The sequence below is a fragment of the Melospiza georgiana genome, chromosome 6, assembly GCF_028018845.1.
Source record: "Melospiza georgiana isolate bMelGeo1 chromosome 6, bMelGeo1.pri, whole genome shotgun sequence".
NCBI classification, from domain to species: Eukaryota; Metazoa; Chordata; class Aves; order Passeriformes; family Passerellidae; genus Melospiza; species Melospiza georgiana.
In genome coordinates this window covers 23,347,126-23,360,919 of record NC_080435.1, presented here as the reverse complement: position 1 = coordinate 23,360,919, position 13,794 = coordinate 23,347,126, and the positions used below count along the sequence as shown (strand labels likewise).

At 38.8% G+C, this 13,794-nt stretch overlaps 1 protein-coding gene across 1 annotated transcript in view; it reads right to left on the bottom strand.

Moving 5' to 3' along the window:
* SHANK2 (SH3 and multiple ankyrin repeat domains 2) overlaps nucleotides 1-13,794 on the bottom strand; it is a 247,483-nt gene that overhangs the window by 203,666 nt on the left and 30,023 nt on the right. The window contains exon 9 of the mRNA XM_058026177.1: nucleotides 12,363-12,429. Within this exon, the coding sequence (XP_057882160.1) occupies nucleotides 12,363-12,429 (67 nt within the window). The remainder of the gene's footprint in view (nucleotides 1-12,362; nucleotides 12,430-13,794) is intronic.

The window sequence follows — 13,794 nt, the reverse complement described above, 5'->3', positions numbered from 1 at the left end:
AAATAAATGGGTACTAAACAACTCCTTACACCCAGTTTACTCAATTATCTCAATTATTTTTTCAGTTGAACAGAAGACCAGAAGAGAAGCAGATTTTTTTAAATCTGCACAGTTATCTTTCAGACGGCACAGGACACAGTCCAGCAGCTGCCAGGAAAAAAAAGAAAAGATTTTGTGGTTTTTCTTCTTCAAGAGGAAGCCCAAACACACCCTAAGATAAGGCCCTAGCCTAAATCCGCAATAATTTCAGTGGCTTTTATCCAGATTTACACTTCTTTAATGCAGAACTCGATTTGCCACTTGCATAACAGAGTTCAGACACCAGAAAAACTCCCCCTCTCATTTGAACTTTCTCTCTCCTCAGCTGGCACAGAACAAACTGCAACTGGTGATTTGGACACAGCCATGGGTGGACAGAAACACGAACTGTGTTTGGATAATACCACAGTGCAGGGTTTTTATTTATCAGAAATAAGAAAATAAAAGTAAAATAACAAACAAATCCCAAAATCTGTTAAGTCTATGATGTGACCAAAAATTTTTTCCCAAGCACTATTCCCTCCAAATCTCTGGACGTAATAGAAATTATGTTTAACTGCATAAAATTTCTGCCAGTACATAACTTTGAAATGTACTTTCTGAGATAAGAGCCTGGACTTCACAGAAGGATGAGAAGCAATTTTAGTCCACAGGGAATTTGACTCAACTAGATCATCTCTTACTTAAAAGAAAAACACCACAAAAAATCCTTTGGTCCAGGCATGTGGAGAGCAAGCTCCACCAGCTTTGGAGGCAGAGTGGCTTCAAGCTTCAGTTTTTGTCAGGAAAGATGATGAAAGGGAAAACCTCATCCCACCATCATGAGAAAATTTCTGTCCTCCCACTAGGCACAGACAAAGCAGCAATGAAGCCCCTTCCTCCTACTCCCCCCATCCAAAAAGGTGACAAAAAGGAAAACACAGTCCTGTGTTAAAAACCTAAAACGTGTCCTATATTAGCAATCGAGCTAATGAAATTTGCTTTCATTTAGTTGAAATAAACAATATCAGAGTAGTTCCTTTTTTTTTTTTCTTTTCTCTTGGTTAACTTTACACATAAGAATTTTCCTTTGCTGCTGATAAGATGTCTGAATAAACATTGCTATGCTAATGAATCAAAAGATCAAAAATACTCCGTCCTAAGCACAGAGTGGAAAGGAATAAAGTCACCAGACTCTTGGGATCACTTTTAACTACTTTTAATTCCTAAACTCCAATCTCAATGTCATAGACCTTGCAAAATGTGGAAGTTCCTGGATCTAGCAAAAGAAAACGAGTTGTAGCTTTGGATCAGTCAAACTCTGAAAAGGTGGCAGAGATTACCCTGCACAGGGCTGGAATTCAGCCTTGCTCTCTTTTAGGATGGGGGAATGATTTTTGTTATCTCAATTATCTTAGAGTTTTGTATAGAATTGCTTGAGGAAAGCAAAAATCAACATATGCAGAAATCATTTTGCAGCTTCCTCGGATGCAAGAAAGGAATCTTACAGGGGAACAGAAGCTGGATAACCCAGCAAAGAACTGGGAGAGCACAGAGGTACAATACAGAACAGAGCTGGCACTGGCAAAAGTGAAAGAAAAATGAGGGAAGGTGACAAGAAAAAGAAACAGGAAAGAAAACACAATTAAATGGCAAAGTGATCCAAAACAGTCAACATGCAACCAGCTGAAAAAAATTATAATATCTTTATTTGGGGGGAAATTAGTAGTTAGACAAATGGAGGATTTGAGTGTGAGGTGCTGAATAAAAGGCTCTGGATGTTACAGCTGATCACAGGCTGATTGTGGGTTGCTGGGGCAGACCAATGAAATCATTCCAAGCATTCCTCAAGCCACCTTGATGCTGTCAGGCTACACCAGCAACCTCTCAGTTGTGAAGTTTTCAGAATGAAAAATTAAACACAGTCCAAAACTAAGCTCAGGGCTTCCAGTCCGTGGCCTCCAATGTGCTGCCTCTGAGTATGTGTAAAAAACTTCTGGTATTGTCCTCAAATCTTTTCTCGGTCCCAGCTCAAGGAACTTTTTCTTGCCTTTTTTGCTCCACTGCAGGTTATTGCAAGTGATTCTTTGCCGGTTTTTTGGGTTCCCACCCCAGGAAAATCAACTTTGCCATGGAGCAGGACCACAGTGCTTGCCCCTGCAGCCAGGTCAGTGCCAGAGTCCCTGTGTGGGTCACAAAGGACCAGAGCATCTCCTTTCTTCCCTCCAAGATCCCTACCTCCTGATTATTTTAAGATAAGGGATCCCCTGGTAGGGTTTAAGCACAACCCCTTTGAGTAGATCAGGGAGAAAGAGGGCATCAGGCTCCTCAGCATCTCACATTCTTCAGGTAACTGCTTAATACTGAATACTGAATAGAATTGCCCTGGAACACCTCTGGATAAGGGGGGGCATTTCTGAGCCACAGTACTTGAGAATCCTTTATTCAAAGGCATTTTTAATGGAATTATCTGGAAATAGTCAATTGACTGCTGAAATATAGCTAACAAAATGTACCATTCTATTTGTTATTTTATTTATTTTTATATGCATCATTTCCTGCCTTTAATTTTAATTCCATACCCTCTAAGAAATGCAATCTCACAGATCTTCCCCTTCATCTTCCTGTAATAATATCATAGCAGTTTTCTCTAGCTATTTACAATCTCTTCGTTTCCTTCACAGCTTTTCCAAGCCATGGAATGAAGAATTATGTAAAAATAGGCCACAAGAAACCAGACACACTTGATCTGCACAGCAAAAATAGAGCTCTTTAGCACCTGGCATTCTCAAGAGTGGTAATGAAGCTGGCAAGATAGGCCAGGCTTTGACCCAAAATAAAAACCTTAGCCCTCAGAAGAAGGCTAAATTTCAACTAACACAAAAAATCTGTCTTTTGATTTCTTGCAAGGTGTGACCCCAGACATCTGGACAAGAAGAGAGATTGGGCTGACCATAGGAGGGAAATGAAGGAAGAGGACAAGCAGCACACATGAAAACATTAATTTTAGCCTGTCATAATCCCTGAGGGCAAATTACAAAAACCCCCTATGCCTTCAATCCCAGGAGTGCTCATGGCTGAGGGGGAAGTCAAAAGAAAGGAAAAGGACTCAAAGGACAAATCAACAAGCCTGCACTTGTGAGGGTTTTTTCAGGAGCAACAAATAAATTCTTCAGGATAAATAACTGATCTGTGTTGAATTACAGATTTGATGAGGCACATTTAAAACTGAATACGCATCACAGAGTTTATGTTAAATTTTGCTACCTCAGATGTTCCAACGAGATGTAAGAGGCTGTTTCCCAAGATGAAAATGCTATAATGTGAAAGATTATGCAGAGAGAATGCAAGCTTATCAAGTAATGGGGCTTTTGGTAAGAGAACACATAGGAGGAGGAACCAAATCCGGACTTCTGGAGTCAGCAGAAGTACGTAACAGAAACCAGAGATACCTCTACATATACACAGATAATACAATCTTAATGCTGGAAATCTTCAATTCAATAAATCTTTTGTTGTTTTCATTCAGCAAGGATTTCACCCAATTAGAACCACTTGGTTGATATTTACTTTGCAACTTTTTCTGAATCAAGGCACAATCATAATTTTGTCTTTTATGAACAATTCTGAACAATTACTTCAGCAACACCACCTAGAAAATGGAATAAGAAAAAACAGGCTTTTGGCTTCAATATCAGAAATTATGAAGATGCATAGAATGGAAAAGTAAAAAAAAAAATCAAAGCAGAACGGAGATTTGCTAAGGGAACAACCTTTTTGGACACCCTGAGGTATCCCAGGCCATGCAAGGCATCCAGCAGTGAAATTAAATGGGAGAAATAAAAACCTCCAAACACCAGCTCATTAAAAGGGAGAAGGAGTGACATAAAAGGTTCAAGTACCATCATTAGGTTTGGATTCCCTGGATTCTCTGTCCAAGATCCTAAGCAGACCTGATTTAAATACTCAGTGTTTACTCTGAAAATGTCTTCCACAGTGTGACAAGACCTTGACTGCAGAAGCTGCATCCTACCCTGAACTCCACAGGAAAGGCTCAGAGCCAGCCCAGGAGATTGAGATATAAATGGAGTGACAGCAGCAGCGTGAAATATTGTGAGCAGTGTGAAATACAGTGTGAAATATTACACTCATTACAAAGCCCTGCGCTCCAAAGCCTGTCCCTTTATCAAGCCTCATCTAGAATTTGACAAACAGGCTCCTGGGATGATACTATTTCCTTTTAAAGAGGCTGAATATTATTGGATCAATTTTCACAAAATTATGACAGTAATATCTTGTTATTAAAATGAGAGTATTTATAAGGCATTACAACAAACTTCTTCAGTGAAGCTTTACTTTTTAAATTGTCAAACCATTGTATATTGAACAGAAAACATAACTTCATTTCTATAAATAATGGAGTTTGACTGAAAATTGATATGTTGAGCTGTTAAAAATGATGTCAATATAAATTCAGCATAATAGAAAGAGGAGTTGCAAGTAAGGAAGTCAATGTAAATAAATACAAACAGGGATTAGCAATTATATAGTCCAATATTAAAACCTGAATAGTCCAACTTAAGCCTTTTCAAGTTTATTTGAACCAATCTAAAAGTCAGATAGTAGCCTTGAAATCATGCAAATATTTAGTTTTATAGCCATAGGAAGGGGTTTTTTTAAATACAAATATTTGTTTCATACAATTGGAAAATTAATAAAATTACTTCTATATTTGGAAGGCTTTCCTGATCCAATGTTTCCATGCATGTTCCTGCCTTCTCCAAATGGGAGTTATATTGAACCTAATTCTTTTCCACAAAGCAATGATGGCACATAAAAATCCACATACTCACAAGTTACAAACCCAATCCTGTGCCATCAGTCACAACTTCATGGTCTACTTTTAGCCTAATTACAGAAAGGAAATTATTGGGTGCATAAAGAGATTTGTGATGAAGTGCTCAGCATAAGGAGCTACATTACACTCAGTTTCATGGGGCTTAATTTTCCCTTCTCTTTTTTCTTTTGGGATTTTTAGGCTTTTGGGGCAGGTTTTGGGGTATTTGGTGAGGCTCATTTATGTTGGGAAGCATAGGAATTTTCTTCAGGAATCATTCCTGACTATTTTCCTGACTATTTTTAACATTCTCTATTTTCCTTTTTTTTTTTTTTAAGTAGCATTTATTTCATGTGCTTTCATCTCCTTTTTCTGTGTTCTCACCATTGTAAATGGAAAGAAATAGAGAGCCCTGGGAGCCTCCACACATCTCTTTCCCCACTTGTCCTACCTCTATTTTTGACCTGGCTCCGCTGTTAGAAATCCTGCATGGCATTTGACACCATCTTAGAGAGCTCTTGAGGCTCATGTGGAAAAATTATTCAAAGAAAACACATTAACTTTTGAGGAATACCAGAACTCTCTGGGAGGCTCTTCAAACACTTTGCCTTCTGTAGCATCCTTTACTGGGCAGCCTGATATCTCAGAGATGCATTGACACATCCCTTATCTCAGCAACCGTTGGTTTCCTAATATCCTAATTTTGGTGTGGCCATCCAAACCCTCCTGTTTTGTTACACTGAGACCCAGATATCTATAGATATAGATATAATATCTGATTGAAATGCACAGATCACATACTTCCAATAGGCACAGCCTCTTTAAAAGGCACAATTACAGCAAATTTAGGGATACTGATTTTAGAGGAACGTGAGAAAAGTTGGCAGAGGGTGTCTCAGATAATGCTGATCAAACTGCAGTAGAAATAAACCCCATCATAAATGTGGTGGTTTCCTAGCTCTCATTTAAACCTCAGAGATTTTCTTCTCCAATATTCCAGCTCTGAGTCGCTCAGGAAAGAAAATGTGGCACTGACACAGCACAGTTGAGGAGTTTCAGCCTCACTCAGGGTCCAGCTGCAGCAGCCAGAGAGCCAGAGTGATTTCAGAAACATATGCCTGTTCTAAGAAGGGGTGATAACTCCAGAACAACAAAAGGATCCAGCCCCATCAGATCACAAAACCAGGACACAGTTTCCCAAATCCCATTTACAGTATTGCAGGTCTTTAACAAAACATAATGTTTTTCCTGGTTCTAATCCAGTTCAAACAGGAGTTAGTTAATATAAAAGCTGTAATCTGCAATGAGAAGGTCAGACAGCGTGATCATATAAACCTCTTCCTGTTTTGTCATCTATGGCCTGTAAAACTGAAACAGAGGTGACTGAACAAACTTCAGGACAGAGATAAATTCAAAAGTACTATTTTCTTTTTACAATCCCTCAGCCAAAGGCAACTTCTTAACTAATTCTAGCTTCCCTTGCATCCCAAAGACATCCTGGTGTAGGATTAGGCACCAGGCTGAATCAGAAAGCAGATTCTGAGGGATGGGTCATCTGCTGACCATTTCCAGTGCTTCCAAGGGATGTTGCTGGGATCAGAAGGATGCAGCTGCCAGGCTGAACAACATTGTGAGTTTCACTCACAGGGATTAACTGAAAATCACAATTGGAAGTTCCAGTTTGGCTGAAATATTGGTTCAGAATTGCAGCATTTGAGGGCTTTGGGGTACTTGCACTGCTGTCTGCTCCCAGCTTGACCCTTGGCTGCACAGTGAGCTCAATGGCACTATCCTTTTATGGATTCCACCAGCATTTTGAGGATAGTACAATCCATGTAATTAGTTTTTGTAAAGCAAGAAATTAACCTGCTTTATTTGATAACTTGTTTGAAATACAAAAGTACATTTCATTTTTGTCCCTGTCATAGCCACTGTCACTGGGATCTTCAAATCACTTTTTCTACTTGTGTTTTATGACTTTATTTCTTTTTCTAATTCTGTGACTTACACTAGTTCTGACCATGGCCTCTGATTTTATTTTCCTGTACAGTCCCTCATGGGGGTCAAGAAAAAAACACCAAGGGGAAAAAAGCCACTATTGGTAAAAGGATGGTGTCTTAGCCAGCAAAAACCCTTAAAGGGCTTGGGAAAGGTTTCTGACCCAACTCTGAGGAAACAGCTCTGATGCCAGCAATGCTGCTGAAAGCAGCCATTCCAACTGCTGGACACAATGGTCCCAGCCTGAAAGGCGCAGAGAAGGTGAGAGACATTTCTGCTGAGGAGCAGCCATGGGCTGGCAGCTGGCTGGAAGCCAGATTTGGGGGAGGCAGGAGCTACAGGCCCTGGAAACACTTCCAGCCCTTTGGATCTGGGTGTAAAGATTGGGGCAAGGCTCAAACAGAGCAATCCCCCCTTCCTTTCCCCTGCCACCCTCCCAGGCACCTGCAGGGGATGTGCCAGCGTGGCCTGCAGCCACTGCTCAGCCCAGAGTTCTGCCTGGGACCAAATCTAGCTCAAGGGCCCTGGGAGCAGCCTGGGATCCCTTCAGTGGGTTATTTTTGGCTCGAGTGCCAGGCTCTTCTGGTTCAGTCTGTAAAATAAAGCCTAGGAGGAGTAGCTGTGGCAGTCGTGGCCCACCTGGCAGGTGGCAAGGACAGGCTGAGGCTGGTCCCCAAGAGCAGCCAGAGCATTCTGCAATCAGCTGTACTCAAAGCAGCACTTACACATGGCACCAGCTCCCTGCTCGCCTTCCTGCTCAGAATTTCAAGTAAGCCTCAGAAAGGGCCACACCAGAGAACTTGCACACCTCAGCCTGCAGTCCTTGTTATATGCACAGAATACACCCAAGTTCAAAGACCAAGAGCAACCAGCTTCTTGATGAAGTTTAAACTTTGAAATAAAGCAAATTACTGTATGGTTTTGCACCAATGCACACACAGAAATAACTAACTTGTGATCAAAGCAAAAAGGAAAAGCATGGTAAGTTTTTCAAGCTCTGCCCTACATTTCAGTATGTAATTACATTAACACACAATTCCCAGTTTTCCAATTTGTTTGCTGCCACATAGCAAGACTGAGTACAGGAAATTCTATTTCTTGCAACCATTCAGAGGAAAACAGAGAAATAATAGCAACAGATTTATTTCATACCAATCAGTATTTGTTTGCTTGTAACCCAGCCTAAACATCATTAATGCAAAGGAGTTTTTTTTTCTACGAACACAGAAAGAATATTTGTTTAGGACAGATATTTGAAAGAAATTGCAGAAGGAACACAGGATCATGATATTTTACCACACAATATGCACTTAAAACGTGGGAAATTCACACCTCAGTGGTTTTGCCACCCAGATTACATAGATATCATTCTTTTCCCATGTTAAATGCTCACTAACCTTTGAAACAGGTAATGCTACTCCCAAATGACAGCTGCACAGGGCTACAATAGATGTTTCTGTCCCTTTTGCTTCTATTAAATAACAAGTGATAAAAATAGAACAAGTCACTGCACGCTGCCGACAGTTTTGTAGATTTTCCTTTTGCTTTGCTGCCTTTTCCTCTTTCTTATGTTATCTGTCTCAATCTGTTTTCCCTCAGCTTGAGGAGTATTCTGCAGGCATTTGATTGATGAAAATCAAAATTACTGAACCATTCCCCAAACCCAAATAAATAAGTAAACAAACAGAATATTCCTTAGGCTGGCCAGCATTTAATAGCAACACTTGCAGCTGAAAAACCAAGATTGCTGACCTCAATCACTCTCATCTAATTAAAGAAAATTAGTTAGAAAAGCAGTTCTACCACAAACCAGCTAATAACCTCGTGTTCTGAAATACCTGTTCTGCTTATTCCACAATAAAATACACATTCCTTATGTTTACAGTCACAATGCCAGTTTAAAAACCCACATTTTTACTCATACTTGAAAAATGTTTAATTTCAAAGCAATTTCTCTTTGTGGAATGTGTCTACAGACTGTATTAGCAGATTTTCAAAATTATCAAAATAAAAACACCCATGTGAAAGCACAGACAAATCATCACACACACACATCTCTCTGCATAATTATAGAGGAATACAGGAACTCTGACTTGAAGCCTAGCAACAGTATCCAAGTATTAGTTAGTCTGCTAATCAACTACCAAAAACTCACACACCAGCTCAATGTGCTTCATTTTCCTAAAGCAAACAACAAACCAGACAAAAGAATCCTATCAATCCTGGCTCCAGAGCTGCTGAAGGACAAGATGCACAATAGAAAACAAACCTTGTTCACTTGAAGAAGAACAACCCATGTCATTTACTCCGTCTGAAAATTCATCCCATCACAAAGAACCAAGGCAAAAGAGAGATTTAAAAATAGGTTATCCAAGTCAAAGGATTATCAGCTTGCAACATACTTAATATCTGCATATCTGTATGTAATGAAAGCTTCAAAATTCTTACATATATGATTGGGTTTTGTACCTCCATCCTATAGAAGCCATAGTAAATTCTGTACAGCAAATGCTTCCTAAATCTGCTGTGCTCATTTACTCACAGACAGCTGCAGGCTGGCTGAAAACAATCAGGGATTAACTTTTCTATTCATCACATCTTTTAATCCATTACTTTCTCTTAGTTTGCAATAAATAAATGCAAAAGTTAAATAAACTATAAATGTGCTATGGTTAGTTAAAAGAAAAAAGAAGTTTAAAAGGGACACTATTACTATTATTATTAAATATTTTTAATGCTCTGCAACTGCTGTACATCAGGGGTATGTGTAAGGTCTTCCTCAAAGCAGAAAAGAAGAGGCAACAATAGTCACTGAGCTGGGATACACTTCTGGGTCCCAAAGACTTCCAAAATAACCAATAATTAAAATATGCTATTATTCTTAAAAAAAAAAAAAAACCAACTAATTTGGGGGTATGATGAATTGAAATAATCTGAGAAGCCACACTGAGCATTTCATACTTCTTGTAAAACGAGTTTCTAAGTACCTTATGGTAATAGGGTTTCTTGCTTTATGAAAAATACTATTGTAATTTGTTTCAAATAGGATTACATTTTAAATGATATGGCAATTTCTATCCACCTTCCAAACATCTGCCATGAAAATAAAAGGGATTCCCTCATAAAAGAGAAATACAATGAAATCTGGATCTTGTTTTTAATCCTTTGTGGGCATCTCTTTTTTTCTGTCCTTGGATTCCTTTATCTTTGCTGTTTGATTCATTCTTATAAAACAGCCTCATCCCAGTCCAGAGTAAGAACTTTGCTGGTAGAATCAGCCAGGGGGGTTTTATTGGACTAAAGTCACAGGAATCCCTTGCAAGCCTTTTTCTTTATAGGTTTATTCACATTACTCCATGGGACGTTATTCTCACCTTTTTTGGCTCTAAAATATTTTTTATATTTTTCTTCTTTTTCCAGAACAGCTGGAAGTCTTATGATTATTACAAACAAGCTAATTTTATATATGCCTAATTTTCACATCCATCTGATGTGAAAGTGCTTTACAATTAAATTAAAAGAATAAGAAAGAACAATCTTAGTGCGATTCGATCTGTAGGAGAAATATTTAGCGGCTCTGATGTAAACCAGAATTTTCTATTTCTAAAACAGTCTAAAATAATTACAAAGTGCAAAGAGATTTGGATTATTAAATGAACTTAAAATAATAACAAGTTTTAATGAATGGGTTCAATATCAAAATTCAGAATCTAACCAAAAATACACTTTCTGAGACATGTTTGATTAAAAGTTTCTCAAGAGACTTGACAGTATGAATAGTCTTCATCTTCCTGAGGATACTTCCCAAGCTCTTCACTATTTCTTCCCCTTCTGCTGCCTCTAAGGAGGTGCATTACTCAAGTGATAAATTTTGGAATGCATCCAAAATTATAGGAACACAGTGGGTAACCAGACAAGCACAAGAAGCAAAAGCCAACTTGCTGAAGCTGAAATGCTGACATCACTCTGCACATTCATCATCACAGCAGCTCTCAGGTTTTCTGCTCAGGATTTGGTTCTTTGATTTACTCTTCTTTTTTCTCCACTGGGAGACACTCCAAAAATAGACATTTCAACAACTTCATTTTTCATAGGTAATAAAACTTAAAAGACAAATGTTCAGCGCAATTAAATTAGGTGGGAGGAAATAAAATAATGTAATGTTTACTCTTTAAGACAAATCTATTAATTTAAACAGTCATGCTCAAGCCACCATCTTGCAAAAATGGCAAGTAAATAATGGCAGCACCAATATTTCTATTTTTCAGTGGCAAAGATGGAGGCATCAGAAAAATTTGGAGAATCTTCCCATAGAAAGTATTTTCTAAGAACTTTTCTAGAAATCACCAAATCCTACAAAAATACCCCATTACCCATATGTAAATATAAACAACAATAAGATGCTCAACCTAATAAGAATAACATGTTCGTTTTTAATTCATGCTTTACAGATTATAATAAATATAGATTGATGAAGGATTCTTACATGGAAAGGAACCATCCCCATCATCCCAGGAAAAAAAAAAAAACCCTTCCAGACTGTCTCTGAACCTTTATGCAGAATTTATGACTTTGGTGCATTTTGCCCTCAGTTTTCTCAGTGCACATTGCAAGAGCTGAAAGTGCTACAAGAACTTACATTACCACAGAACCTTCAACCATATCTCTGCAGATCATATGCAACAAGGAAGGGAAAGGGAAATCAGTCCTTAATCCACATCCTTGGTTTTATATTTCATGTGAGCTGGCCTCATTTGCCAAGTAAATGAAATACTCAAGTCAGAGATTTGCCTCGTTGAGTTAAATCAGTGCAGGTGAGTACACAGAGCCTCCTGCTGCAAAAGAAATGCCTTTTTTTGTTCAACTTCAGGATATTTTGTCTGGAACTTAAATTAACTTGAATTAAAGCATTTTAACCCATTTTGTTAAACTGTATTAGGCATCACTTGTATCAAACTGGCTTTTATTTTAATGGCAAATTCCTCTGCATAAAAAGATATTGAAAGAGCCTCCAATTTTTTGTCAGGGGTCCTTAAGGCCCTTAATCCCACCAAACTCAGTGAGAGGGAACATTTTCATGGATATGGGGAGCTGGCTTCTACCATATATTCACTTCATTATAGAGAAGCACCTTTCTCCATTTTCATCTTTTGACCAATTATTCCTATTTGGGAGCTGCTTTAGGCAAGGCGAAAACAACTTGCCTAAAGTTGTTGTAAGAGTCAATCTGGAAGGGATGTGGATGTGTATTTAGTTTATTACAAACTGACTGATTTATACTTAGAAAGCACCTACCACTTACCACATTTTCCTCTTCAGAGTATATTTTTGAAAATATTTCAGCTTTTTCCCCATCTGCATTTTTTTTACAAGAGTTACTTTTCAAACCTCCCTGAAATGTCAGCAGCCCTGTGGTTGTATCTCACATAGAATCAGTTTTAACATCTTTGCAAAACCCTGGCACAAACAAGCACAACTTATTTTCAGAGTCTGTAAATATTTTGCTTACCAATATCAGCTTCCCTGTGATTCTTGATGTATTCAGCAAGCTCAAAATTTCCCGCTATTATAGCCACCTAAAGGGTTGTAAAACAGGCACAATTAATATGTTGTCATCACTTGCCAAGAAGGAAAACATGTCACATCACTGACAAACATCAGGCAAAGATATTTTCATTTCACTAAGTGGAGCAATTCTGTTACTTTCATTCTGCAATACAGATATTGGTAGCTGAAACACCAATACAACACTGAAACAGCAAGAAATGAGATCTTAATCTGTTGTAAGAGCACTGCCAGTCCCGCAGCTGCCCATTTCCCAGGAATGCTGGCATGGTGGCAGTCTCAGGAGGCTGCTGGAAGAGCTGCTGCTCTTCACGTGGTGGCAGTCCAAGGCAGCAGTGAACATTAAGCACAGCATCCCCAAAGCTCTGGGAGCTGTACTGGTGTGTGGGGAATGCTGCAGGAGAGACACATTGAAGACATTATCTCCCTTTAATTGCTCCTGCCTCGCTCCTTACCTGAGCAATAAAAACAGGAGCTGAAATGCAAAGTACGCGAGAGAGACAAGGACCAAGAGCTACCAATATTCAGGTACAACTAAGACACCAAAAATACACTGAAAGAGAGAGACTGGCAAAGTTTATGCATATGCATAGAGTTTAAAATGTCTAAATACATTGAGTTCTAAATTAATAATTTTCTTTTTCATTTATTTCCTGATTGTTGAACACAGATCTGAATTCTCATTTCAATAGACTTAAAAAGAAAAACATCTCTAACGTGTGTGAGGGAAGCAATTCAATTTTGCCTTTGCTGGCTTCTCCCTTTTCCTTCTTCTCCTCTTTTTGCCCTGAATACGAAGGAATTGTCTTTTCTGGCCCCATTTTGCAGCTCTGACAGATCCTGTTCTCTAGTGGCACTGCAGATTTCCTAATGTATGTGCAAGGCATAAGCTGGGCTGGCCTTCCTCACAGAAACGTCTGCATCTACAGGGTGCAGCTTAAAAAAACAGAAAAAAAAAAAAAAAACTTGCTGTAGGATTCTCTTGGATATAGGACTGTCTCCAAGAGTGTCAGATATGAGAAATTATTAAAAACTCCATGCAAATTTCTGAGCTGATGACCAAGAAAAATTATTTGCTGGTTTGTGCCTCTCCACATATGAAGAATGATGCAAAGGAAGACTTAAATGCTGCAATGGTATAAGGGAGTGTAGGAAGTACAGTTAATGTCAGCAGTATCTTGGCATGCAACAAGCATAAGATTTTGTGTCTGCACTCAGCCTAGGAAATTGAATGGGCAACTTCATTTACCAGTAACCAAAACAAACTAATGCAGAAATCCCTGAAATTGAAGACTTTACACCCAAGCTGTGGCTGCCCCATCCCTGGCAGTGTCCAAGGCCAGGCTGGATGGGGCTGGGGATAGTGAAAGGTGTCC